Consider the following 27884-nt stretch of genomic DNA (forward strand, 5'->3'; position numbering starts at 1 on the left):
ACGGTCAGCTCTGCAAGGCAAGCACAGGGAGGGCGGGGGGGCCGGTCCCGACCTGTAGTTCCCGAGTTTGACCCACACGATGTCCTGGTGGTGCAGCCTCTTCCCCGCCCGGCAGTCGCTGCAGAACCAGCTGCCGTCGGGCATGTCGATGCTGAGGCAGTCGGGGTGGAAGGCCGCCGGGCAGGACTCGCAGCACAGCAGGCTCCCTCCTGCAAAGGGGGCGGCTCAGCCTGGCGCGGGCCGCGGCCCCCCTCACGCCAGTCCCAGACAGCGCGCAGCACCGGCGGCTGCACCCCGGCACGGGGGCACGAGGCCTCTCCCCATGGCAAGCACCTGCACCGAGACGCTCACGCCACCCCAGGCGGTCACGGAGCCCCGCCACACGGAGCCCACGGGAAACGCCGCAGGGGTGCGCGCCCTCCCGCGTGGACGCCGCCAGCCTCACCTTTGGAGCACACGAAGCACCAGCTCACGTTGACGTGCGCGTGGTGCCGCTTCCCCTTCCGGGCGGTGAAGTGGGCCGTGCAGACGATGCTGTGGGACGTGACCACCAGGCAGCCGGCCGCCAGGCAGGCGTCCCCGCCGTGGTAGGCGACGGGGCAGCGCACGCACCGCATCATTTTACCTGGGGGCGGAGACGGCCTGCCTCAGCCACTGAAACACCCGCCTCAGCCACGGAAACACCCGCCACGACTGACGAGAAACAACTGGACGGGCGGGGGAGAGCATGTAGCAGAAAAAACGTTCCAGAAAATGCCTGAGGAAAGGGCCAAGCATTTACAACCCTACACTTGAGCCCTGGCCGGTGTGCTCAGTGGTTAGAGCGTCGGCCAGGGACTGAAGGGTCGCAAGTTCGATTCCGGCCAAGGGCGTGTACCTGGGATGCAGATTCAATTCCCGGCCCACGTGTGGAAGGCAACCAATCGATGTGTCCCTCACTGATGATCTCTCCTCTCTCTCTTCCCCCTCTCCTCCCTCCCTCCCGCTGTCTAGAAACCGATGAAAAGATGACCCTCAGGTGAGGATTAGCCAAAAAGTAACTAAGATGCCGCACTCCGAGGGCCGGTTCCTGGCCGCAGCCTTGCTGTGTCTGCCGCCGAGGCCAGCATGTCCCCGAGTGCCAGACACGGCCCAGGTCCCTGGGGGCAAAGTCGCCCTGGGTGACACGCTGGTGCCAGCCCCGAAGTCACACCCAACATGAAGCCATAGCTTTGCCTTAACTCCAGACTCCACTGCTTTTACGGAAAACCGTTACCATGAGAATCAACAGAACCTATCCAAATGGTCCCAAGCCCCCCCCCCCCCCCCCCCCAGTTAGAGATCTGTAAGATGACAGTTAGGGCAAGAAGAGGGGAGCGGGAGGGGCTGGGCTAAGTCCTTTGTTAAGAAAAACCCTACCCAGCCTGTGGGTAACAGAAAAAGTTACTCCAAGTAACGCCGCCGCCGCCAGCCCGCCCTCCCCGCGCCCGCGGGGCTGACGCATCGCCCACCTTTCGTGGTGCGCGAGCTGGAGGGGTGGGAGGCGTGGCAGCTCACGCAGCTGTGCAGAGGGCACCGGAAGCCCCGGCCCTCGAACACCGTCAGGGGGAACTTCCGCACGCAGGCCTCGTGGTAGAACTTCCCGCACTGCGGCACGGCGCAGCGCCTGGTGTCCGCCGTGCTCTCCTTGCACACGAAGCACGAGTGAATCCCTGATGGCGGGAGAGGGGCGGGCGGGACCAGGACAGGAATTAGCTGGAGTCCCTGAGCCACGAGAGCGGCAGCGCTGGAGGGCCGCCAGGCTGCTTCCCGCCACGGGGGCCGGCCACGCCAGCCTCAGCAAGTCCCGCCTCACCTGCAGGACAGGGGTGTGGAGCAGCCAGGTGGGCGCCACTCAGGTGAGCGAGAAGTGGGAGGGTGAGGGTTCTCGGGGAAGGCGTCCCTCTCCGCGGAGAGGGGTTAAGCAGCCACGGGAAGAGCCACGCATAGCACTGGCGCCCAAAGGGGGGCGTCCAGTGGATGCCACGCCTGGGGGACTCCCCGGAGCGTCAGGCGTCTCCACCGAGGGCCTGTTCCCAGGAGTCGGACCGACGAGGACAGGAGGCGACAGCGACCACTGTGCTGCCCACGTCCCCCCCGCCCCGGCTGTGCTGGTGAAGCCCAAGAGCAGGGGCCGCGGAGTGAGCGCACTGCAGCCGGCAGGACTCCAGGCTCCTGTGGCCTCGTGTCCTTGACGGGCTAGGTCACTTGCACCCGCCGTGGCACCTCCACGGCCACCTCCACAGAGCCGGCTCACCCCGCCCAGGGCTGCCTGTGCCAGTTCCCGGACGAGTGCTGAGGACTGTCCTGACAGCAGACACACGGGGCACCGAGGGAGGCACCGAGGGGAGCGACGGGCCCTCCGGGTGCAGGGCAGGGGCCTGGGGGCGTCGCAGGACAGCGGCTTGGACACTGCCGGGGTCGGGGCTGGGGCGGCACTTGCCTGAGACACACTCGCTGCAGACGAACCCCCCTTCCGGCGGCCGGGGCAGCCCGAGGCAGGAGAGGTGGAAGGCGCCGCAGCAGGCGCCCTCGCAGAGCAGGAGGCGGCCGGGCTTCTCGCACAGCTGGGGGCAGAGAGCGGGTGAGCCCCTGCAGCCCCAGCTCCTCCCGGGAGGGGGCACAAGCCCCGTCCGCCTCACCCAGCCCCAGGCAGAAGCACCCCAGCAAAGCCCTGGGACCCACAGGAGCACAAGCCTGCGGGCCGTCCCGAGACGGAGGGGAGAGGCAGGTGGAAGCTGGACACGCCCACGCCCTCTCCAGACGTCAGGCTCGCCCCGAGGCAGATGCGAGGGCCGAGCTGACCGCTCGGTGCCCAACGCGCTCAGGGTGCTGGGCACACGGCACCTGGTGACCCGCTGCCGGTGTGCGCCAGGGGAGTCAGACATCCCGGCAGCTCTCGCCTCCTCCCACGGTTCCCCACCCCCCAAAGCACGCGTGTCCATGTGTGCGTCGCTCACACCCTGGCCCAGGGCCAGCAGGTGGCTGGCGGCGGCGGAGGAGGAGCGCAGCCAGACCCCGCCCCGGCCGGCCGGCAGCGCCCTCACCTGGCACACGTGCTCCTTCCTGGCCGTCAGGCCGCGCTCCGACTTTTTTGAGGAAATGGACACTTCGGTCTGAGTTTCGTCTGCACTTTCGTCCGGGGACTCCGAGGGCTCATCGCCCATGCCGTCCGAGACCTGCAGGTGGAGGAGGCGGATGACAGTTCACTAGTCGCAGGGAGCTTCAGGGACAGGCCCGCTGGGGCTCGGTCCACGTGCACACACGTGGTACACGCCTGGTGCGCACGCACACTGGCCTCTCCACTCGCCAGCACGGCCAGCTCTTCTCGGCAGACGTGGTCACCAACTGGTTCTCTGATAACACAGCGTGGAGAGAAGCTGGACAGAAAGTCAGAAACGGGCTTCATTCCAGTGGACGTGCAGGGCGTGCACACACGTGTGCACATGCCCCGACAGGCCTCAGACATGAAGTGACATCTAGGGGACGCAATGTGCGTGCACCGGTGGCCGCAGGCGGGCTTGGGACCGAGGTCCTGGCCTTTCGTACCCTTTCGGCGGGTAACGCCCGGCTGTTCTAAGAGGAGCGTCGGTGCCGAGCGAGTTTCTGGAAGAACCAGCGTGCGCCAGAACGGGGGCCGCTGCACCCCGAGCCGCTCGCACGGCAGGCGAGCTCCGTGTTCCAGAAGTGGGACACGCACCAGCGGGGACAGGCTCGTCACGCCTGTCCCTGCGTGTCTCCCTCCCACCGCCCGCCTCCCCAGCACAGGGAGGCGGCGAGGCCGAGCTGCCCGTCAGCGGTGGGGCTGGGTGAGGGCCTGGAGGCGGGGCAGCTGCGGGCGCCCGGCTGTACTGGGCCGTCTCCTCCTCGGGGCTTCCCTCCCCACCTCTGACTCAGCATCCCCTCCCGTGACCAGCAAGACTGTGTCTTTAAATAGAAACCAATAAAACTCTCTCATACAGCAACTGGAGGCTTTCTTAAATTCAGTTCTCAACTGGACATCAGAGAAATACATCTCACGTCCAGTAAATGCTGAGAAGTGAATTTTCAACTGAGCCAACACATGAACTGCACTTCTGCCCTCAGGAGCCACGGGCACGGACGTGTCCCGGCTTGCCGTCCGCCCAAGGACAGAGCGAGGGCGGGGAAGAGGCCACAGTGAAGAAGTCGCAGGGACGAGTGCACAGTCCACAGACAAGCCCCCTCCTGCAGCCTCAGCGCCGACCTGTGTCTAGACTGACGTCCGGTGAGCAGAAGAAATAGAAAAGCCACACTCGGGGGTCTGCTGGCTTAACCACCTGGCGTGAGGGGCCGGCTTTCGGAGGGACCGAACAGACTGGTGTGGGGCGGGGGGACAGGTGTGCGGCCACTGTCCAGCCTCGACACTCTCGTGTCTGACGCCCCATAACCTCAGGTGTAAGAGACGGTGACCTTCTGACCGGCTTCCTCGTTTCCCAGGACGGAAGCGCAGGGTGAATGACACGAAACCCCCGTCTCGCGTGGGAAAGCCGGAGCACCGTGGCTGCCTGGAGGGAGGCCGGGGCCCACAGCCCTCCTGACACGGCGCCCCATTCTCTAGCACCAACACCCCGAAAGAAGGCAACCTGAAGAGATGCTCTGAGCGCAGCTCCACGCCACACGCCCTTCAGATCCGTCCCCGACGGGCCGGGCACTGGAGACCGGGGAGCGCAGGGCTGGGGCAGGGGCAGGGGCAGGGCCACACGGGGGTGCTGCCTGACAGCCACCAGGCCCAGAGGGGCCTTCGGGGGCTCCCCGCCCCCCCGCGTCCCCCTCAGCGTGGCTGGAAGGAAACACCAGGAGAGAAAGACAAGACACAGACCAGTCCTGGCAGAGGAAGGAGCAGCGCTGTTTATTTCTGGTTCACAGAGAAGGGAGCAGTTTCCAGGTGGACAGTTCCCAGCACAGCGTGTGGAGGGAGGAACACGGGTACACATTCGGGGAAGGAGCCGTCAGCCAGGGGCTGTCCTGGGTGGCTCTGAGGGCACACAGAACACAGACCTACATCTCAGTCCGTGCGCCCCGCCCGCCCGCCCGCCCGCCGGCCCGCCCCCGGCACGCAGCCCAGCCCAGCGGCACCCCCACTCCAGCCTGGGCAGGGGCCGTGTCGGTGAGAGCACCTGCACGGTCCCACACAGTCCCACCCGCCTGCGCCCCCTCCGGTCTACTCCACCCCCGAGAGGGTGCACGTGGAAACGGAAACGGGCGTGGCTGACCAGACGGCCGGTGGGCTTTCCCTGCCTCCCCGGGAGCAGGCTCCACGCAGCCGGGCCCGACCAGCACTCGCCCGGGCAGCCTCTCTGCTCCTCACTCACGTGGGGCAGTCAGCGGGCCTACGGGCCTGAGAAACGCGCTCCTGCACACGGATGCAGCCTCCACACACACAGGTTCAGCTGCTACCTCGCACATGCTGTGACCTGGTGACCGCGTGCGAACCAGCTTCTCGGAGCCGTGCAGCGTGTGGGGGACACTCAGACCAGGCAGGTCCCCCCACCGGGCCGGGCCCAGCCCCCACAGGGCGTCACGCAGGGCGAGCTGTAACCGTGACAACCAATGCCTTCCCAGGCTGGCACCACATGGTTTCTGAAGCACCAGTACAGACCGCACCAAGGGCGTGCCTGCGAGCTGTGTCCCGTGTTGAAGAGGCGGCCGCGGCGTCACACAGCGCTGGGCGACAGGTGGCGGGAACCTGTGTGCGGCACGTCTGGTCCATTCGAGGCAGAGACTGGGCTCAGGGCCACAGCGAGATGCCAGTGAGTCACCGCAGCTTCAAGTAAGCCCTTCGCCACCCACGTGCCACGGTGCACGCCAACTCCTACCGGCAGCCGAGACGAGCAGACTGGAACCCTCTCGGCTGCCTGGCCCCAGGGCGGGGTCGAGGCACACCCCGTGCTTGGGATCCCGGCAGATGCTGTGTGGCCCCAGCCCCAGGCGTGGCAGCGAGAGCCACGTGGAGGCCCGGCCACAGAGCCAGGGCCAGCCCTTGTCACAGACAACACAGTCTCTCACGTGTTCCTACAGCCCGCGTGCCCTCGGCAGGCGTGGGCCGGGAGGGCGCCGGGAGAACAGGAACAAAGCCCCGCCTCAGGCCCGTCAGCACGTGCAGCTGAGCACGCCCCACGGTGGGCCGGGCCACCCCCATCTCAGCCTCGGTAGTCAGCTCACTTCAAAACCCGCTGGCAAACGGCGTGCAGTCACCCAACAACTAGACACGGGCCAGAGAAACACTGCGCGAGCGGACCCGACACGGAGCCACCGAGGCGCGAACGTGTCCGAGACGCGGCCGCTGGGCCTGAGCCTGAGCCTGAGCCTGAGCCAGGGGGATGCCCGGGACCCTGCGCACCAGGGACAAGCGGGGATGACCCGCCGAGGACAGTCCCCTTCCCCCTGAGGCAGGCGCTGGAATTCAGCTACAGCAGCAACACCGTGCACACGGCAGAGCCAGCCTCACTGACCAAACCCCGAAACAGAGGACTCCGCGCACTGAAAACACCGCAGACGCCGACCGCGGGCTTGGGGCCGGTGTGAACCCTTCTCTAGAAAGACAGTGACGTTTCCAGTCATCGCTTTTCAGAGACAAAGTGCCGACTTCACACCAAGCCAAAGGCTGCCCCAGGCCCTGAGGAAGGCCGACCTGGCCAGGAACCTTAAGAATGAGGGCGCCTGTTTCAGAAGCGTCAAGTCAGGAAGCACGTGAGAAAGAAATCCGTCAACTTGCCAGAGCTCCCTCCTTCCCGTTTTCCACCTGTCCTTTCAGACGGGCAATCGAGGGGTGTCACCCAGGAACGCGGGGCCCCACCTTCACCTGACGGGGCCCAGTGAGTGGGGTCCATCCTTCACTTACACACACTGACGCTATGATTGACAGACACGTCACCGCCGGCCACAGGGCCCAGCGCACACCCCAGGCTCTGGGCCCAGCACCTCTCGGGCGCTTCCATCACCTGCCTCCCACACAGGGCACACCTGGGCTTGGAGCTACCTGCTAACTTGGTCTTCTCTGCTCAGGCCATTTCCACGAGACGCAGGAGGTGTGAGCTGCCCACCGTTAGGACCTGCTGGCTCTGCTTTGCCCTCAAGCCTGGCCATTCTCGCTGCTTTTGGTCACCAATGTTGGGGGAGCAGGCCAGGGCCAGAGGCCGAGGCGCATCACCCATCATGCATCACGCCTGGTCCTGCCGCGCCCCTGCAGGGCTTCCTCCCTCTTTTCTGCGCTCAGCCTTAACGTGGGCCATCCCGCTATGGCCGCTGTAACCGAGCGCCTGGAAGCTGGGCCGCAGGAGGCTGTCGCGTTGTTTCTGGGAACATCCTCTCCCCCTGGGCTCTTTTCAGTGGGAGGAGCGGATGTGACAGAGCACCCAGCGCACCTGCTCCTCCATCCACACTGCACAGACCACCTGCCACCTCGGAGCAAGGCCTCAGGACGCAGAACCACAACCAACCACTGCCACTTGCACTCGGTTCCTGAAGAGCCTACCTCCGTGCCAGGACGGGGCGCTACATGCAGGGGCGGGACGCTGTGCCAAGGGACGGGGCCTGCGCTCTCAGAGCAGCTGCCTCAGACCCTGGCTGAGGCCTCCGACCTGTACCGCCCCCTCGGCACATGGAAGGCGTCGCTACGACGACCCTGTGCGGACGCTACAGCGCAGGTGTCTTGACAACAAGCAGCTCAGCCGCTGGAGTGACTCAGCCACGAGGGGAGCCCGGGCCAAATCCGCAGAGGACACGCGGCTCTGTCCCTAAGCTCAGGGCAGAGCCCACTGCCCCCTCTGGAGGCCACCGGGCCTAACGGATGTCCCTCAGCAAGGCCACCCTAGCGCTGGCGGGGACAGTTCTGCCAGGGAGGCGACTCCCTCGCGGCAGCATGCTGCCCACTCGCCTCCCACGTCCCGGGGGTACCCCAGCTCAGCAGCAGTGCACACCCATCCGGCCCCCCCGCGCCCACGTCCTCGGCTGAGGCTAACTCAGTGCTGGTCCCTTCTTCGGACACACAGAAAGCGCGGTCCCTGGTGGCCGCTGGCTCGCCCGTCAGAATTCACCAGCCACGATTCAAGGAAAGCCTTTCAGGCGTGTCTATTTCCGTGATTGTTCCTCGAACTAGGGCCACTTGAACGCCACCCGTGTCTGACACTGGAGCTCGGTGGCCAGCTTCCTGAGGGGCACACGTAACTGCTGGGCTCTTCATGCCCGGAGCAGGCACAGCTCCGGTCACTGGGAGGCCGTGCCCGTGTCCAAGCAGAGCCACCGCCCCGGACTCGGACGTGGCCCCAGGAGCCCAGCTCGCCAGGTCTAGGCCCCGTCGGGCCCCGTGCAGGATGCAGCCAAGAGGACACTCCTCATGCCCACACAGCACTCACACTTCGGGGTAAGGATGGAATGGTGGGGATTTTTATCATTTTATTGTTATAACCACTTTGTCACAAGCGAACCACTGCGTCCTTGCGAGGAGCCAGGCACCCAAGGGCTTTGCATGCGTGACAATCAATAACGGCTCAGGACACACGTGTAGTCAGAAATCGCCACGAGACATAAGAGGCTTCGGAGGAGTCTACAGCAAACAGCGCGTGCTGCTGCCACCGTGAGCGAGGACATGGAGGCCCTGTCCTCGCCATGCGGGCATGCGACCCTGGGGCTCGACGCCCAGCGGCCCGGGGAACGTCAGTGCGCCGGGAGAACTGTTCGTGATACTGCACACCGTGTTTTCTTCCTATGAACTCACTGTGTAGTCACTGTAAAGCTGTTTAGTGAAAAGAACAGAACCAAAACCTTCCGCTTCACACGCCGGAAACCAGCGGAGTCCACGGCAGCGGCTGCACGCGGCTGGCGAGGGCGCCCCTCAGCGTGCTGTGCGGTTCCCGGAGGCTCCGATGCCGACGTTGGTCAGTAAACCCCGGGAAGTATGAGCTGCAGGACAGGACCGAACCTGTGTGTGCCCTTGTCGCAGGCCCAGGACAGCTGGCCGAGGGCAGCCTCCAGCCTGACCCTACAGTGACCGCTGGGCTGTGGTGTTTCTCTCCGGGATGAACGTGACTGGTTAAGTGCCTCGAACAGGATCTTACCTGGGTCTCAACATGTGCTACCTGTGCTCTTCACTGTGTGTTTATTAAACCAATACAGACAGACGCCACTCCTCTTCCACAGGGTGACGGAGTGCCGCAGGGTGTGCGACGAGAGCCCACCGCCGGCGTCCTGACACCGCGCCGTGTCGGCAGCACAGGCAGCTGACTCAGTCCGACTTGACGGGTGTGGGCTCCCACCAAAGCTGTCACCAGTGAAGGCGAGAACAGTAAGCATTTGCTCTACTGAGGGAACAAGAAACGCAGTTACAACACGGGACTCCCATCCGCACCCTGCAGGCTGGCATGCAGTGTCACCTCCGTCCTGTCCCGCGGGTGCCGGGGGCTGTGCGGGAACAGCCCTGGGGGACCACACACGCCCTTTCTGAGGGACTTAAGTTGTAACGTGACCTAAGACGTCTTGAAATACCAACCCTATTTGGTCCTTACTTGGGTCAAAGGTGAGGGAAAGGGCCCGTGGCCCGAATGAGGGGCCAGCCTGAAGCCCGAGCACAGGGCCCGGTTTGGGCTCCCATCAGGGCGACCGGCGGTCTGCAGGGGGTGGGGACGCCGCTGCCTCACATGCTGCAGGCATTCAGCGTGGCACATGCGGGGGTGCGGACTGCGTGGGCTTCACAGTAACGTGACACCTAACAGCCTGCCTTCCTGTCCCCCTGCAGCGGCTCAGGGAGCACTATCATTCCGTGACACGAACTCTGAGGGAAGATCTGTGTCAGCCACACACGTGACCGATGGAAGGCCTATGGTTTACATGTTCTACACGAGGAACAGAAGGCACAGCTCTGTACCTCCCCTCCCAAAGGCAGGGCGGTGCAGGAGTCCCGTGATACAAATGTATCTGATAGTCCAGTGGTCGGCCAACTGCGGCTCGCGAGCCACAAAATACCACGGCCTGGGTGAGTCTATGTTGAAGAAGTGGCGTAACAAGAAGTTTAGGTTTAAAAAATGTGGCTCTCAAGAGAAATTTCACTCGTTGTCCTGTTGGTACTTGGCTCTGCTGACTAATGAGTTTGCCGACCACTGTGACAGTCTATCCGCTTCTGAAGTAAAAGAACTGACAGTCAGCTAAGGCCAACGATGAGAACATGCTTCCCCAGTTCCTACGAACGTCTAAGCCACAGGCTGCAGCTCAGCCTGGGAGAACGGGCGTCAGACCTCTGCACCCGCCACGCCAGCTCCTCTCGTCCATGCCAGGCCCAGGGAGGGACACAGGCGAGGAAAGCAGCTCCGTGTCTGCTCTCGCCTGTGCCCGACAGGAGCGCGAGGACGCGGCGCCGGGAAGATGCCTGCAGCCCGCACCCAGAGCAGGCCAACACAGCCTGCGACCTGGACCTTGTGTTGCGCTCCTCCTTAGCCCTGCGGCCCTCCGCTAACTCGGGGCACGGTCTGAACGGGGACAGGAGGGGAACCGCTAACTCGGGGCACCATCTGAACGGGGACAGGAGGGGAACCGCTAACTCGGGGCACCGTCTGAACGGGGACAGGAGGGGAACCGTTAACTCGGGGCACGGTCTGAACGGGGACAGGAGGGGAACCGTTAACTCGGGGCACGGTCTGAATGGGGACAGGAGGGGAACCGTTAACTCGGGGCACCATCTGAACGGGGACAGGAGGGGAACCGTTAACTCGGGGCACCATCTGAACGGGGACAGGAGGGGAACCGTTAACTCGGGGGCACGGTCTGAACGGGGACAGGAGGGGAACCGTTAACTCGGGGCACCATCTGAACGGGGACAGGAGGGGAACCGTTAACTCGGGGCACCATCTGAACAGGGACAGGAGGGGAACCGTTAACTCGGGGCACGGTCTGAATGGGGACAGGAGGGGAACCGTTAACTCGGGGCACCATCTGAACGGGGACAGGAGGGGAACCGTTAACTCGGGGCACCATCTGAACAGGGACAGGAGGGGAACCGTTAACTCGGGGGCACGGTCTGAACGGGGACAGGAGGGGAACCGTTAACTCGGGGGCACGGTCTGAACGGGGACAGGAGGGGAACCGTTAACTCGGGGCACCATCTGAACGGGGACAGGAGGGGAACCGTTAACTCGGGGCACCATCTGAACAGGGACAGGAGGGGAACCGCTAACTCGGGGCACCATCTGAACGGGGACAGGAGGGGAACCGTTAACTCGGGGGCACGGTCTGAACGGGGACAGGAGGGGAACCGCTAACTCGGGGCACCATCTGAACGGGGACAGGAGGGGAACCGCTAACTCGGGGCACGGTCTGAGCGGGGACAGGAGGGGAACCGTTTTGTACAGGGCCTGCCTTCGCACGTCTCCACAGCCTCCTGGGGGCGCCAGGTGTCAGGAGGCCCAGCTTCCTGCACACAGCGCTGGCGAGGAAGCCTGGTCCCGCCCCCGGGGAGCCAGAGGACCAGGCAACAAGCTCGGGCCCCCTGCGCCTTAGCAACTGGAAGACACCCCACACGTGGGAGGCCTGCCCTCGCCTGAGGCTGGCGGAGAGCCGAATGCCCGCCCCACTGGGGACCATGCCAGACAGTGCCACCCTCCAACACAACAGGGTGAGGGTCTGTCCACTCCCGGCCCCACTGCCCCGTGCCGAAAGGCTCAAGGCTCTCTCCGCACCAGCACTCTAGGAACGGGCTCCTGTCCGCCGTGAGAAAGGGGAGCCACAGGGAACACAGACGACGTCCAGCCTGAACTAAGCTCCTGGGCACCGGGGCCGTCTGAGTCCCAACCTCCCCTGGACGAGCGCGTTGTCGCTGCATCCGAGGCTGGCTTCTGCTTTCCTCGTACCGGCAAGCCCAGTCTGTGATGCAGTCTACGTGTCACACGACAGCGAAGGTCACGCCTCATACACCCTGCAAGCCCAGAAGAGAGGCGCCACTCCACCTCGATGCTCAACTACTGACGAATGTGCCACACCGACAGGACCAGAGCAGACACAAGGCCAGTCCCTCCACGAGCCGTGGTCCAGAAGACACGGGAGTCGGAGAGGCGTCCCAGCCTTGTCGGGACGAGTGCCCAGCGACCGCGTCGCTCAGCGGACGTCACGGCAGGACAAAGCAGCCTCCTTTCCCACCAAGCACAGATTTCGGGAGTTAAATGCATCGGCCCTACAGCATGACCACATGCGTTCATACAGACGCCGCGCGCTCAAACAGGCCAAGAGCGACTTCTTCCCACTCGGCGGCTCGTACACGTCCAGAGCGCCTCCGCCTCGCCCACAGCGTGGAGGCCCCACCGGACGCCGCCGAGCCTGCGGGCTCAGGAAATGGCCGTCGTGGGAGTGTGTTTTACCTCGTTCTCGGTTAAGGAGGCAGAGGGAGACGAGCTCTTGCTAAAGGCGAGCGCCGAGGACGCGGCTGCAGGTGTCCGGCTCCGCTTCTTCAGCGGTTTGCACGCGTCAGACAGGTGCTTCGTTGCTGCAAAGCAATTGGAGCCCTTAAGCAAAGCCGAGAGCTGACCCCATCCCGTTGCTGCTGAGGGCATGCCTGAGACTGAGATGGCTGTCGCACCAGGGCCTGCGTTGCTACTGTGGGAGCATCGCAGGTAAAGGAAGGCAGACACGCGCGCCGTGAACGGCACTGTCCCCTGCCTGCCCCGAGCCGTCCCGGGGCCCTGGCTCCATGCAGCCTGGCCCCACAGCCCTGCCAGGCATTCTGGGCAAAGCCCACACCACCACACCCACAGCAGGGCAGTCCATCTCTCTGAAACGAAGGTCAAACGCAACCACAACCCCACTACCCACTTACGTGAGCCATCTCTCTCCATCACCAAACCCCACTCGTGCCCCCCTGCTCACGCAAGTCTTCTCGGGGGCTGACGGGCTGACTTAAAGCCAGGTCAGCACCTCAGCGAGCGAGGGCGCCAGCGCCGTCTGCAACCTGCACTACGACTTCTCCTCAATCTCCGTTCCTTCCTACTAAGCGTTGGCGCTGGAAGCTTCCTTTAACAAATGACCAAACAAGCCCTGGCCGGTTTGGCTTAGAGGTTAGCGCGTCGGCCTGCAGAATGAAGGGTCTTAGGTTCAGTTCTGGTCAAGGGCACGTACCTGGGTTGCAGGCTCCATCCCCAGTCCCAGGTCAGGGCGTGTGCCAGAGGCAACCAATCGATGTGTCTCTCTCACATCAATGTCTCTCTCTTGTCTCTCCCCCTTCCTGCCACTCTCTCTAAAAAAATTAATGGAAAAAATATCCAAATAAAAAAACAAACAAACCAACAGACAAGCCCTGGCCGCCTAGCTCGGTTGGTTGCAGACTCCATCCCCAGTCAGGGCACAGACAAGAATCAACCAATGAACGCACAAACAGGTGGAACAACAAATCGATCTCTCTCCTTCTCCATCAATCAATCAATAAAAAATTTCTTTAATTAAACACCAGACAGACCCACCCAGAAAACCCATCAGAAGGTGACGAATGCGTCTCCCTGTCGCTGTCCTGACAGTGACTTTTCACCAACGTTCTAAGCTCGTTTTGAGGCATCACCGATGCCGGAGCACACGCTGGAGTCGGGAGCTGACAGCCCCGCCGGCCGGGCGGAGCCCCTTCTCCAGCGGTTTTGTTCTGAGAACACAACCTCGCAGGGGTCACAGGCGTGGCTGCAACAAAACCGAGCTGCGTCGCTAAGACACTGACCATAAGAGGGTTTGCTCTTCAAGTGCACAGAGCCTCCTGGCACCTGTCCAGCCTGGCTGTGGCTCTGACCCCTGAAGGCGCTGGTCCCGCCCCAGCCCAGCCTCCCGCCCACCCACCAGGACAGAGGTCGGCCTGTCTCCACCCCCCGCCCCCATCTCCCAGGCACCTGCGGAGCCCACCGGCCGCGTGGCCACATTACCTGCCTGGCTCTTCAGGGAGGACACGGCCTCAGCGGCCTTGCAGGAGCCTGTTCGGGATGTTCTGTCTGCAATGGTCCCTCTCTGTTATTAAAAAAAAAAAAAAAAAGGAATAAAGAAAAAGGAAAGTATCTCCTAACATGAACTCACGGAGGTTGCTGAAAATGGTGACTGAAACTTCTTCCTGGGAAGCGTCTGGCAGGTCACCAGCAGCCCAGCCCCATATCTGCACACACGGGGCCTCGCACGCCTGACTAACCAGGGAGCTTCCCCTGGGTGCCAGGGCGTGGGGAGGGGACAGGGCCCCCTCCAGGCTGAGTCGGTGCCAACACCCACAAGCTCGCTCCCCTGAGGACGTCACACTCGCAGACCAGCTCCACACGAACCTCCCACGCACACAACACATTTCACAGCCGAGCACGTGGCGGGAAAAGCAGGCACCGTGAGCGTCTGTCCAGCCCTCAGGACGGAGTCATGTCACTGAAAACAACGCCACGGGGCACGATGGCCAAGGCCTCCTGGCCACCCTGCACTGCAGCACGCACCCCCCACCCCCCCAGACCCGCCCAGGGCTGTGGACCAGGCGGTGCCCGCACCTGGGGTGACGGCAGCTGGCGGCTGGCGAGTGACACGATCTGAAAGCCAAGCCAGGCAGACACCACCCTGCCTGTCACGTGCGGCTTCCTGAGCTGCACGTCCGTAAGACGTGTCCACCCAGCCACTCAATGCGAATTTTGAGATTTTAACGTCAGGGCCGTTTTTCTGGCAGGTCCTTTATACAAACACTTCACAGCACCGTGTCAGGCAGGCTGCTGGCAGTGCCCAGGGACTGAGCAGCGCTTCTGCGTCTCGCTGCAGGCGTCATTCACGCACCGGACAGTGCCCGGAACTGCCTGGGGGCCCGGAGCAGGGCAGGGCCGGCTGCCCCCAGAGCTGCCAAGATGGCTTTACAGAAATAAGACGTGCAGCGGTGCCAACTGTGCACACGTTAGCAACACGTGTGACATCTCATTGTTTGTGGACAGAGAGCAGAGGAAACAGCGACTCCCTGATGCCCCCCACAGCTGGACTGCGGGAACGTGAGGTGCGGGCCTTGGCCTCTGCACCCAGGCGGCACAGCACCATGGGGTTCCCACAGACACCACGGGCTCCTGACACACTCCATGAGCTCACAAAAGCCACTCAGGGCCAGTACGGCTGTCACACCTGCCCAGGAAGCAGCCCACGGTCTCCCGGAGGCCGAGCAGTGACTCACCGTCAGCAAGCCCCCGAGACGGGCCATTTTACATGTACCCGTGGCTCTGTCACCAGGTGCTGCTCAAAGGGTCGGCATGCTTTTCTGTGAGAGCTGAGAGCAGGGCTGTGCTCAAGCCCCTGGCAGGTCAGAGCTGCTCTCGGCAGCAGCCTCGCCACGGTGCCGCGAGAGAAGCTTGTCGACTGCCCAGAGCAGCCCACGGGAGGGGAGGACAAGATGCCAGGAGGCGGGGGTCCCACAGCACGGGGCCCAGGGCCAGGCAGACCTGGACATTACCTTCCGGAGACCCTGCTTGTCCGCCCGGAGTCTTTTCCTGGGCGTCTCCTCCAACTCAGCGTCTCCTGCAGGGTCCTGAGTCCTCTTCGGGTGGGTTCTTCTTTTCCCAGGTAAGTTACCTAGGAATGGGGATGGGGACGTACATGAAAAATGCTGCACAGCCGGCCGGCGTGGCTGAGTCACTGAGCACTGACCTATGAACCAGGAGGTCATACATAGTTCAATTCCCAGTCAGGGCACATGCCTGGGTTGCGGGCTTGAGCCCCAGTAGGGGGCGTGCACAAGATGGCCAATCCATGACTCTCTCTCCCTCTCCGTCCCTCTCTGAAATCAATAAAGTATTAGGAAGCTACAATGAAACAAAAAACCGCTGCACAGCTGCACTGAGCACCACCGGCACGTGGGTGCAAGCCCAGCTGGGGCGGTTCCCTGCCGTCCTGGCCCCAGGGCCAAATGTTCCAGATCCAACCTCGGCGTTTTAACCTGCAAGGGACTGTGTTTCCGGTACATCGAGTTCTGAAAAACCCTCATCTAATCTAGAATTATTAGGTTGGCATTTGCTACCATTACATTTTGACATAGTATAGCATTTAATTTAAATGTAAGTATGCATGCACATAAGCCTAACCACTGGACGCAGACATGAGTGGGGGGGGGGTGGGGGGCAATGGGAGGATAAGGACACATATGAAATACCTTAATCAATAAAGTAAAAGTAAATAAAAATAAAAAATTTAAATATAACCCAGTGTTACTTTAATCCTTTACTTACTAATGTTCAGACTAGTAGAATTTAAGTTGAACTTTAAAAACCCTACAACTTGCTGCATTTTATACATTTCCTTAAAGAAGCAACTCCGTTTGCACCTGCAAGTTCAGGGCTGTCTACGCTCCATGCCGAGGCCCACGGGGGCTCCCAGGGCTCCCTCCCACCCAGACCTCGGGCCCAGAAGAGGACGAGAGGCAGGCTCCGGGGGGACCACTAGCTCCGGGGGGACCGTAAACCCGGCCTTCCCATGTGCATGGCCACTCAGGGTTTATGCCTGGACTCGTCTACCGTCCCGTGGGAGGGCAGTGTCACCCTGGAACCTGACTCCCAGGTGGCACAGAGCACACTGGTCAGTCTGTGGTGTCCAGCAGTGCCCAGGGCCGAGATGAGCCAAGTCACTTCCCTGGCCACAGCCCCAAGGGCTGCTCACGGCCACCCCCGGAAGAGGCCTGCGGAGCAGTGGGCAGGGTGTCTGCTCAGCCCTCCGGTGAGAACAGCTCCATCTGAGCTGCCCGTCAGCAGGTGTTCACGAGGCTACAGACACCTAACCTTGGCAGCCAACGTGGGCACCTCTCTCTCTCCTCTTCCGCTGCCTAAAGCGAAGGAGCAGTTAGTTGTCTATGTTCTAACCGGAGGCCGAGGAAGAACCAGGACACCCCAGGCAAGGTCAGCCCACGTCACCGTCCTGCCGGTGAGCTCCCAGCAAAGCAGGCCAAGGAAGCCCCGTCCACTCGGGCAGAAGCACGAGGGTCCGCAGGCCGGCTGGGCCGCTCGAACAGCTCTCAGGACACGGAGGGAGGCCACCAGACGGCAGAGGTGCCTCACCGTGACCACGCACTCTGGTGGCCAGGCCAGCACAGCACCGCGGGTCAGAGCTGGGAGCGGGGGCCGCCCTCAGTCCCCAGACTGGCCACACTGCACACCCCACATCTAAGCGTTTACCAGAGTCGTCCTCGGAGGGGGACGCTGCCCGGACGGCAAACTTGGTGTTGTAGCGGGCTTTCTGCTTCTCGCTCAGCATGCTCCACTGCGACCCCAGCAGCTCCTCGATCTCCTCCCTGGAGGCGTCTGGGTGCTCAGCCATCACCTGTGAGCAGAGGGAGGGTGTGGGGAGGAGGCCGTGCACCCCGCACTCACTGGGCTTGGCTCTGGGTCCCCGGTGGGAGCTCCGAGCCTGCTCCGCGAGGCGGGCACTCGCTGGCACTCACGCCCGAAGACAAGGCTGGAGCAGAGGCTCAACTGTGCCGCACACAGGGCGGCGCACGGGAAGAGAAGACGTGCTTTCCCAGAACCGTTAAGTCATTAGGAAGCTGCCATGTCCTAGGTGCGCTGAAAGGTCAGTTACGGAAACGCAGCCCTGGAGCAGGGAGTGAGTGAGGTCTGGGCCCGGCGTCCTGTTGGCTGGAGCACCCACGGCACCTTCAGGGACCCGCTCTGGACAGACAGCGTGAGGGTGGGTGCGGAGGAGCGCCTCAGCGCAGGCGGCACCGATGTCCCCGCCCGGCCGGCACCCCACCCCTCGGGCTGCACCGAGACGCAGCCTCTCAGCCCACAGGCCTGCCAGCCAGGCCCTGGTTCCAGGGACTCCCGGCGCCCTCCCGCTCTCCCCCGTCCCCCACCCCTGGGGGCTTGGCCTGGCTGCCCCTGAGAACCGGAGTCTCACAATCTAGACCAGTGCAGTCCGGGCCTGCACCAGCTGGCAGAAGGTTCCCCCACGGGTTTCTCGTGGGCACTGAGTTAGCGCCGGCGACAGCAGGGGAGCGGAGTCAACCAACTCTGACCCTCAGGCCAAACCTGCCGACAGCTGTGCCTGTGAACTAAGAATGCGTTTCCCTCTCTTAGATGGTCCGGAAACCAAAGTGCTTCCTACACAGAAACACTGCAGGGAATTGGAGGGCCGGGTCCCCCGCTTCCTGGGGTGTCCTCACGCTGCAGCACAGCTGGCGGCCGCCTCAGAGCCGCGCTGCCCAAGGCCCTTTCAACCAGTGCAGAGCGCGGGCAGCGCCAAGGAGCCGGCCTGGCTGGAAGGGGCTGCTCCAGGGGCAGTTCTGTGGACGGGGCAAGTGGAGGGGGTGTCCCCGCTCCCGTGACAGGGGGTCACGCTTCGCCTGGCAGTGGTCAGGCACCACCGTTAATGCCGGCTGCTCACTAGCGCCACCCACACCTAACACCTGCCAGCCAACATTGGGAACTCTGCCCCCAAATGCAAACCTCAGACAGCGTGTCCCCACCCTGTGTGTCCTTCCTGGCCGCCTTCTGCCACGGGGAGTGCACCCACCTCCAGCCTCCATGGTGCCCGCATGTCCCTCAGAGGGCACCATGCCTCTCAACATCATCACCTCACCGTGTTCCCAGCAGCGCTGTGCCCTGCCTGCCGCCCACCTTGCGTGAGGGGTGAGCTCAGCCGCCCTCAACCCTTCAGCCTCCAGGGTCTCAGCCCTTCACCAGCAAGAGTCCTGGGCACCGGCCCTGGGCACTCCACCAGAGTCCTCACGTGTGGTGCGCTCACCCATGGACCTGCAGCCTAAAATGGTCACCACGCCAGACGACAACGCCCTTGAATGAAATGACATGTAGCAGGGTTCCCAGCTGCTTAGCCAGACAAGACTCCCCAACCCCGGCCGCTGCCCTGCTCCCGAGTCGGGCCAGGCGGGCCAGCTCCACGTGAGCACCCTCGTGTCCACCCCCTGCCTCTGCCAGGGGTTCAGCAACCAGTCTCCTGGCTCACCCTGTCCACCAGCTGGGACACACCAGGGAAAGATCCTGCCTCAGCTACGCCGCCCACGGGCCCTGTCACCTGGCCACACCTGCCTCCCCCAGCCGTCCCTCCCAGCCATCCGCACTCGCTACATGACAATGGTCCCAGCAGGCAGCGGACACAGCTGGACCTCACTCCTCAGCCCCACGCCCCCTGGAACATTCTCCTCCACTCTGCTGCGTGCACTCGGGCAGCACTACCCCCCACAGGCCCCCTGGGGCGCACCTGTCCAGTCTCACTCCTCCGTGTCCTCGGGGGACAGAGCACTCGCCTCCTCATCACCTGGCCGAGGAAGCCACGCCTCTCACTGGAGTCTACATTCCGCAGCAGGGCGGTGCCACAGTGACCTTTCCGCCCAGGCCCACGCACACGCACACGCGCACGCACACGCATGGTGAGGGTCGGATCCCAGCTCTACTCCCTGCCTGTGCCATGTCTGGCGAAGGCGCGACCTCATGCAGGTCCCTGGGCTGCGGCTGTGGCTGCAGGATGGAGGGCTCACGCCGACCTCCAGGGCGCTGAGAACGAGCACCGCCATGCACCTGCCACGGGGCGGCCTCGTAGTGGCTGCTTCTCCGTCTTAGTAAAGTACCTCAGGCACACGGAGCACCCCCACGCCCGGCACTCGCACCCCCACGGCTGAGGACACCATGACCAGCAAGGACATGGCAGAGGCGCCACCTCAGACCCCTGCTGTGCTCCCACGGAGCAGCCGGAGGAGCAGGACTAGGTCGCCGGCCGCAGGGCACAGGCCTCCCGCAGGCCGTGTGGGCAGCACCTTGGAAGGCCCTCCACCTGGCCAGGCCTGAGGGGACACAGCCCCGGCCACACCCTGACTGTGACCTCACAGGAAGCCCTGAGGCAGAACCCCGAGAGGTGCCCCCAAATTCCTGACCCGTGACACCGTAAGACACGCGTGCGGTAGCTTTAAGCCTCTGAGTGTAGAGGTGAGTTGTTACGTGACCAGAGGGAACGCGCACAAATGAAGACATGAAACAGGCAGAGGGCACAGCCCACCTCTCAGGCCTGAGAGCATCAGGACCAGGAGGTGAAAGGACCCTCAAAGTCCCAGAACTGAGCGAGCGCTCCTACCGCGACCCTGTGGCTCGGGCACCTGCCCCGCCCAGGCTGTGCGCCCCGCCAGGCTCTCCGTGAGGAGCCGTCCCCGCGGTCCCTGCGACCCAGCCCTGCACCTGCCCCGCCCACAGCTGGGCTCCAGGGACACCACGAGCCCTGAGCCCGGCAGTGGCTCTGGCGGTGGGTGCGTCCCACACACCAGAGGTGGCAGGTTTGATTCTCTCACGGAAACAGGAGCTCAGCAGACGCGGAGCTCGGGAGTACACGGGGTCTGTGATGCGGACCCCACCAGCGCAGCACAGCCCCTAGGGGAGACGCGCCCCAGCGCCAAGCTGAGCGCTAGGCCAAGTTCTAGCACAGGGCAGCCCACGAGAGCCACAGCCCGCTGCCCCGCATCTGCCCACAGGAGGACATGTTCATATCACGGGGTTCCTGTCAGGTCTGAACCTGCACAGGGCTGGGGGCCCCTGGAAACGCTGAGAACAGGTGCTCCCCCACACGCACACGCCCCGTGAGAACCACACCGACATGGCACCCACCTCGTCCCGGTGCCTCTGGCAGAAGACCAGGAACTGGGACGCAGCGTCGCCCTTCCTGCCGCGCGGCATGGAGGCCGCGGCCTTCCTCCTCCTGGGCGGAGACCCCAGGCCTCTCTGGGAGCTGGCCTCAGCCACCTTTGGAGGAGTCGTCATCCCTGCCCCAGGGCCACCGTCCTGGCTCTCGGCAGCACGACCCAGCCTGGCTCTCCGCCTTCTCTTGACAGGGCCGCCCTCTTCTCTCCAGGACCCGGGGTCCCCAGCGGCTCCTCCGGGGACTCCTGCGGGCCCCAGCGCAGCCCCGGGCACCTCCACAGCCAGGCCTGCCTCCCGGGCCGCGTGCGGGTTCAGGTGCAGCTGGCCGCCCACATACAGGAAGGTGAACTTGGCTCTCCGCTCCTCGACCGGCATGGCGGCTGCGGCGGCTGCTTGCAGGAGGCCCGTCTCCCACTGGGCCCTCAACTTCCCTGAAATGGGCTTCAGCAGCTGAAAATAAAACACAAGGCACTCTAAGTTTCACTATAAAGACATAAAAACAGCCCCCGTTAAAGGGTACTTCACAATTTCAGATAAATTTAGAAATGAAAATTATAAAAACCAATTAACTTGAAAGGTTTAGAGGTCAGCCCCATGTAACAACTGCTTCTTCACACTAGAAATAAGTTTTAATCACATTTTACTAGTGTAAACACACACACATGCACTTATTATATGTAATATTACATACCCATAAAGAAAAACACAAGTTACAAGAGAAATGACCCCTGGGAGTCCTCAAATGAGTAAGAAGGATCGTGTGATGTTTGGAACAGAGCATCCTCGGGCAACAGTGAACAGTGACGGACACAGGAGCCATCACACTCTTTCAAGCAACTGCAAGTTCAACACCAGACCCAGACTACGCACGGCGACCCAGCCCTGGGTCTGCACGGCCCTGGGCACGTCGTCACCTTGATTCTCTCCGCCTTCGTGGGCGCCTGCCTGGCACTCTCCTGGCACAGCTTCTCAAACTGCTCTTCCCCTTCGAACGCTGCCAGGCTCTTCTCGAATATCCACGCTCTCTCGGGGGTGTCGCCGAAGAACTGGACGTGATACTGGCGCGCGCTCTTTCTCTGACCTGGGTTTTAAATGAAAGGTTAGGGCCCGAGGGCCGACAGTGGGACATTAGGAAACCAGCCTGTTCCTGGCACTGACCCAGAGCTGGGGTTGCCTGCAGGACCCCTCACACCCCCACTTGGTCAGGGAGGGACCCCGGGGAGGGTCACAGTGGCCTGGTAAGAGGGCTGACTACATGACCTTCACCTCCTCCCTTCCCAGATCCACTTTAAAAGATACCAAACGAACAAAACAAGAGAGCACATCCCCAAAGGGCCCTTTGACAGGGGACCAGACAGCAGGGAAGGGGAGCGGCTGGTGTCGGTCGGCCTGGGTGCAAGGCCCAGCCCCACCACCTCCTACCAGCTGGCAGCCTTGACGGCCACTCAGTCCAGAGCTCAGAGTGGGGAAAGGGCAGCCAGGAGGCCACAGAGACCTCACAACATCCCCAGGGGTGGCTCTCCCCAGACAGGAATGAGCCACACCCTACAGCGCAGCCAGAGGGACCTGGGTGAGGAAGAGGCACCTGGTCCCAAAACCCGAGAGAGGGGATGCCAGGCATGTGCCCTGGCTGGGAACTGAACTGTGGACTCCTGGTTCATAAATGGACCCTCAAGCCCTGGCCATAGCAGCCAGGCCATGTGCGCTTTTTTATGTTAAATCAGTAAGACTCAAAAACATGCCAGGTGCCGTGTGTCTTCTTCCATCACACTCGGTGTTTTGTTTTGTTTTGTGATGAGAGAGACACATCGATGGCTGCCTCCCACATGCACCCTATCAGGGCCAGGGATTGAGCCTGGAACCGAGGTGCCCAGGACGCTTCAGTCCTTGGGCCGATGCTCTATCCACTGAGCCAAACCAGCTTGGGCCCATTTTTTTTTTTTTAAATACTCACCGAGGATATGTTTTTATTGATTTGAGAGAGAAAGATTGATGTGAGAAACATCAATCAGTTGCCTCCTCTACGCACCCTGACCAGGGATTGAACCCACAACCTTTTGGTGTACGGACAACGCTCCAACCAACCGAGCCACCTGGCCAGGGCTCTTCCATTACCCTTCAATATTTTGGAAGAACTTTCCTTGGTCATGAAAATGAATATAGGTGCATGTCAGAGCACTGGCATAATGAAGAAAATCTGTTACAATGTGTATGAGGAAATAATATGAACTTACATCATTTTTTAACAAACAGTTCCGGACACAGAATATGCTCCTTACATTAGATAGAAAAAGCAAAGAGAGTTCTGTATGGGATCTTAAGTTTGTAAAATAAATGTAACATTTTTTAAGTTCACGTCTGCCTAGAAATTTGGTAACAATGTAACCCAATTATCTCCTATTTACACAGTCTCTTTAGTCCACATGAAACCTATTTTAGTCCAAGGTGAAAGGTCAGGTCATTGTTTTGTTTCACCATATGATTCACCAGCTGTCCTACCACTGCTTAGGAGTCATCCTCCTTTCTGTGCCAATTTCTGAAACTCACCCATCGTGGCTGTTGGTGACCACCTGTCACTGACTCCCCAACCCACACACCTCCTAAGAGAACCTGGCCCGGTACCTCCTGGCACGGGAGCCTTCCTTCATCACGGCCCCTGGCCCTCTGGGCTAGCCTGAGCCGTCTTTCTCCAGAGCCGGGAGCCCTGAGCGGACAGCAGCCATTCTCGTGTGCACAAGGGGCCCGAGCTGCCGCGGAGCTGAAGGGCGGGGAGGAAAGGAAGCCACCGGACGTAGACAGCCAGGCGCCTACAGAAGCAAGGACGGCGCCCAGGACGTGCAGCCAGACTCCCGTGGAGAACACGGGTGAGCAGCCACACCTGGGTGAGCAGGCCAGGCTCCGAGGGCGCCAGCCCAGTGCAGGTAAAGCAGAAACTGACAAAACTGCACGTAGAAAAAAGCACACCCCAGTGAGCGTGCAACACACGTCTCTTAGTAGCTGATGAAACGGCACAGACAAAAAGTCAGCACGAGTATCCAATAACCCAAAGCTGCAGGCCAGACTACCGGTCATATTTCCTTAAAATGTTGAATTCAGGAATACGACTATGAAGGTCTCATTCCATAAAATAGAAAGTGGTGATAAAAACCTCCACAACGGAAAATTACTTGATTCCAGACGCGTTTTCTAAAGAGAAGACGATGAGGACACGGCGGTGGCAGGGGGACGTGACCCCCGGATGCAGCAGGGCCCACTGGCCGCAGTGTCCAGCCTAAAGCACACGCTGCTCTGCTCTTTCCAAGCAAAAGTGCGGTCCAGCAGATGCCCGCCCGGGAGGCCGCGGCCGGGACAAGGTCTGTGCTCTACAGCACAGAAACGCTGGATTTCCACTGACTGATCCTCAAAGAAAATGCACCCGTGGTCAATAAGCACGTGAAAAAACGTTCAACACCACTGACCACTAGGAAAATGCAAATCAAAACCATAGGAAGCAGCCCTGGCTGGTTTGGCTCAGTGGAGAGAGCGTTGGCCTGCAGACTGAAGGGTCCTGGGTTCGATTCCGGTCAAAGGCTCATACCTCAGTTGCAGGCTCCTCGCCAGCCTGGGCCCTGGTCAGGGCTTGTGCAGGGGGCAACCAATCAATGTGTTTCTCTCACATGGATGTTTCTCTCTGTCTTTCCTCTCTCTTCCACTCTCTCTAAAACCAACGGGAAAATATCCTCGGGTGAGGATTTAAAAAATAAGTCTGTGATTCCAGAATAAAATAAATTACTAAAAACAAGAAACAAAAGCCATAGGAAGCAGAGCAGAGGCTGGTGCCCGGGGCGGGGCAGGAGGGGGGCGGGGCAGGAGGAGGGCGGGGCAGGAGGGGCGGGGCAGGAGTATTTCCTGGGGACAGTGGTGCCAGCAGCACAGCAGGAATGCGCCTGATACCGTGCACTGTGCACACAGCAAGAACCACAGGAGGGCTCGTCATGGAAGAGGGAGAAAGATCCCGGCAGGAGAGGGGAAGACGCGAAGGCGCACCTTTGAGCTTGGTGTAGCTGTGCAGGAGCGGGTCGGCGGACACCATGCAGGGCCACCAGGGGTAGCCCGACACCTTGGCCCACACCAAGTCGCCCACGCCGTATCTCAGCAGGTGGTCCCTGTCTCTGCCCGTGCTGGGGCAGGGCTCTTTCTTAGCTGGAACCTGAAAATGAACAAAAGACATCTACCCTCAGTCCAGCCTTCCAGCCACAAAACACTGAGGGCTAACCAGCTGGAGGCTCCATCCCCCCCAACACTGTCTTCAAATCGCAGCCCTGGCATCACCCTCGGAATCGTGCCTCTCGCGCCCTCCGCTAAGGGGCTGCCCGCACTGCGAGGCCACAGAGGGCGACCTCTCTCCTTCCCGCCTGAACGGTGCTTTATGCTCATGGAACCTCTCTTGGCACATGTGGCAGAACCCAGGGTGGCACGAACACCAGGAGCCTGGCAGCAAGCCTCAGCTCCAGCCCTGTGGCCTGAGTCCTGGGCTCCGAACCTGTCCCTCCATCACGGAGCCCAGGTGTTTAGGAGGCTACCTCCGCCCCAGCACCCTCACTCTGGCCTCCAGGGGACCAGCAGCCGGCGGCCTGACCTCCTTCTGAGTGTGAGCTCCCGAGCCCCCGGAGGCCACGGCCTTGGGCAGAGGGCAGGACGCCCTTACAGAGCGGGTGCGGGTGCTGAGAGCTGGCACAGGGCTGCCAGGTCACACACTTTCAGGAAGGGGTCTCTCAGACTAGTCCTCAGCACCCAGTCTATGACGGCCCATGAGGACAAGTGTCAGCGTCCCCCCTCCAAAGACGGAGGTCAGCAATCAGGGGTTTACTCGTCTTAACAAAGCCCAGTGATGGGCTGGGAATCACTTGCACCAGCCTCTTCCCCTGTGAGTCACCAACCAGGGCACCGCCAGCACCACGCACCAGCCAGGCCTCTTAGAATCCCATTATAATCACATTAGTGAGACCTAGACAGCCCCTGAGCACTCAAAAAAACATGTTTCAACCCTCAAACTTCTTATTTTAATAATTCCAAGGAATTTGGCCACTTCCTCTCCTATCTGTGGAAACTGTAAATAGAATTCCTTGACTATGATTTTAAACTAAATATTCCTGGTCTCCCTCCCCTCCCTCACGCCTGCAAGAGGACCCCGTCAAGACCACCAGCTCCTATGACGGGGTGTGGGGGGCTGCGGCACCCTCCCCATTCCTCCGGCCTCAGAGAGGCTCCTGGCTGATTTATGGGGCTTACACTCATTTAAGTGGGGGGCTACCTGGAGGGTCACTTTAGGACGTGATGACATGAAGTACTGTGCTCTCTCGTGGTATGTTAGGGCTCTGCACCCCAGCCTCTGTGCTGAGACACAGCCCGGGCCCCTGGTGGAGGAGCCAGGTGAGGGGAGGGAACCGGTGGGTGGGTGGCAGGCGCACCTCGGCGGCACAGCTCACACCTCCGACGGGACGACGACCAGAGCCAGGCCCAGAGGCCTCTGCAGAGGCCCAGGCAACAGGACAGCCAGAGGCCTGGAACTGATCGCCTGGCTCAGAAACTGGTCTGCCCTCTTCGGCCGCTTTAACCTAGAATCCTCAGCTGACCGCTCCAGGCTCACACCGGCTCAGGAGGGCTGTGCGGCCTGAAGGAGGCAGTGCGGGGGCATCCGGGAGCCAGGGCCTGTGCCACGACCCCAGCCCTCCCGCTGCCCCGCCCCTGCACATGGCGGCGTCCTCGTGGGGTCCCCTGCGCTGCCCTGACCCCGGCCGTGAATACCTTCCTGTCTGAGGGGCTGGCGACCTCGGCCCCCGCAGCTGCTTCGACGAGGCCCTGCTCTGGCACCGCGTCGTACTTGATGCTCCTCTTCCTGCTCCTCCTCGCCTTTCCCTCTGGCTCTGGTCCATTTCCTTCCGACTGGGCCACAGCAGCAGCGCCGTCTCCACAAATGGAAGACTCAAAGAGCGGTTTCCCATTCATGTAGGTCTTGGTGATTTTCAGTTTGATTTCCGGAGAGCCGTTTTTGATGGGGGTAGTGTTAGGCGGGGTCTCAGCCCCCTTCGTTTCCTGGGGCTCAAAACGCAGTTTGGCGTCGTGGGCACCAGGTTCTCCATTAAACACGCGGGAGGTCAGGTCTTTCAGCTTCTCCGCCGGGAGGAAGGGGAGCGCGTCGTGGCCGTTGAACTTCTGCATGACGCCCTCCTGCAGGGTGGCGGACAGCTGGGCCTTGCCCAGGAACACGGAGCACTCGCGGTTCACCTCGCAGCCCGCAGGCTTCCCGGCGGTGCTGCCAAGGACTTCCGGCGCCTGCTTCATCCTCATGTACTTGACAACTTCCTGAGCGGGAAAAGCACCTTTTGTGATGCTAAATTCCATCCAGTCCAGATGCTCCCGTTCTTGGACTACTACACTGTTAGGAAAACAGAAAGGAAAGAAGACATCTTACATTTAAGACCCGAGATGAGTATGCCCGCACCTCTACAGCCGTGTGTGTTTGCTTTGGTGTGTTTTTTAGCCGGTTTGTGATGTATTGTATAACGATTTAAGTCACAGGAGGCAGATCTAGCTTCACAAAAATCACAAGAGGATAAAACTAAAAGAAAAAAAGAGCAGCTTTAAGGAAGAGAACGCCAAAGTCAGGCGAGGAGACTCAAGTCCGGCCCCGCCGCTCACAAGCAGTGTGGCCGTCGCTTCTCCACCCCAGAAGGGACACCACCCGCCCAGGACAGGGGCCCCGGCGGCCGACGAGCCAGGCCTGTCACAGCGGGCGGCCTCCCGGGCAGAGCTTCAGCGACGTGCACAGGGCACGTGGTCAGTCAAGTTTAGAACCAGACTCTCCCCACCTGGCACACCAATAGTGCCAGACTGGTGAGGAAACGCCGCGATTCAGAAAGTGAGCCCGAGCCTGGTCAGTCCTGGTGTGGGCCTGGCCGACACCCCTCCCATCCCTACCAGCCCGGCCCAGGCCCAGGCCCAGACCAAAGGCCATGCCGAGAGTGGCCAAGGTACCACCCGAGTATGAACGTCCAGGGCAACCGCCGAGCCCTAGCTTCATCCCGGCACAGAGGCCCCTCTGGCTGCGCGGCCGTAGGCAGGTCTTCACCGCACAGCACCCACCCCACAAAGGGCAGCTAGACCAGGTGCAGGCAGCACCCATCCCAGTGGAGGCCACCATCAGGAGTGCCCTGTGACGGCCACTGAGAGGCCCCCCGACGCCGAGAGGTGCGAGGGAGGCCAGGAGACACCGCAGTG

The 27884-nt window shown here is 61.8% G+C and overlaps 1 protein-coding gene across 12 annotated transcripts in view; it reads right to left on the reverse strand.

Moving 5' to 3' along the window:
* Positions 1–27884, reverse strand: part of NSD2 (nuclear receptor binding SET domain protein 2) — a 49398-nt gene that overhangs the window by 7398 nt on the left and 14116 nt on the right. For 6 of the 12 annotated variants that reach the window (XM_079768003.1, XM_079768000.1, XM_079768001.1 and 3 more), the window contains 13 exons: positions 26412–27042; positions 24651–24813; positions 21539–21705; positions 20592–21074; positions 17160–17304; positions 15449–15567; positions 13920–14001; positions 12381–12505; positions 3066–3197; positions 2462–2585; positions 1491–1691; positions 446–625; positions 53–209 (listed from right to left, as the gene is read on the reverse strand). In XM_079768003.1, the coding sequence (XP_079624129.1) occupies positions 53–209; positions 446–625; positions 1491–1691; positions 2462–2585; positions 3066–3197; positions 12381–12505; positions 13920–14001; positions 15449–15567; positions 17160–17304; positions 20592–21074; positions 21539–21705; positions 24651–24813; positions 26412–27008 (2675 nt within the window). In that variant the 5' untranslated portion in view covers positions 27009–27042. The other 6 variants (XR_013813381.1, XM_079767999.1, XM_079768004.1 and 3 more) reach the window with 4 other exon arrangements.

Source organism: Cnephaeus nilssonii, assembly GCF_951640355.1.
Source record: "Cnephaeus nilssonii genome assembly, chromosome: 1".
Lineage (NCBI taxonomy): Eukaryota > Metazoa > Chordata > Mammalia > Chiroptera > Vespertilionidae > Cnephaeus > Cnephaeus nilssonii.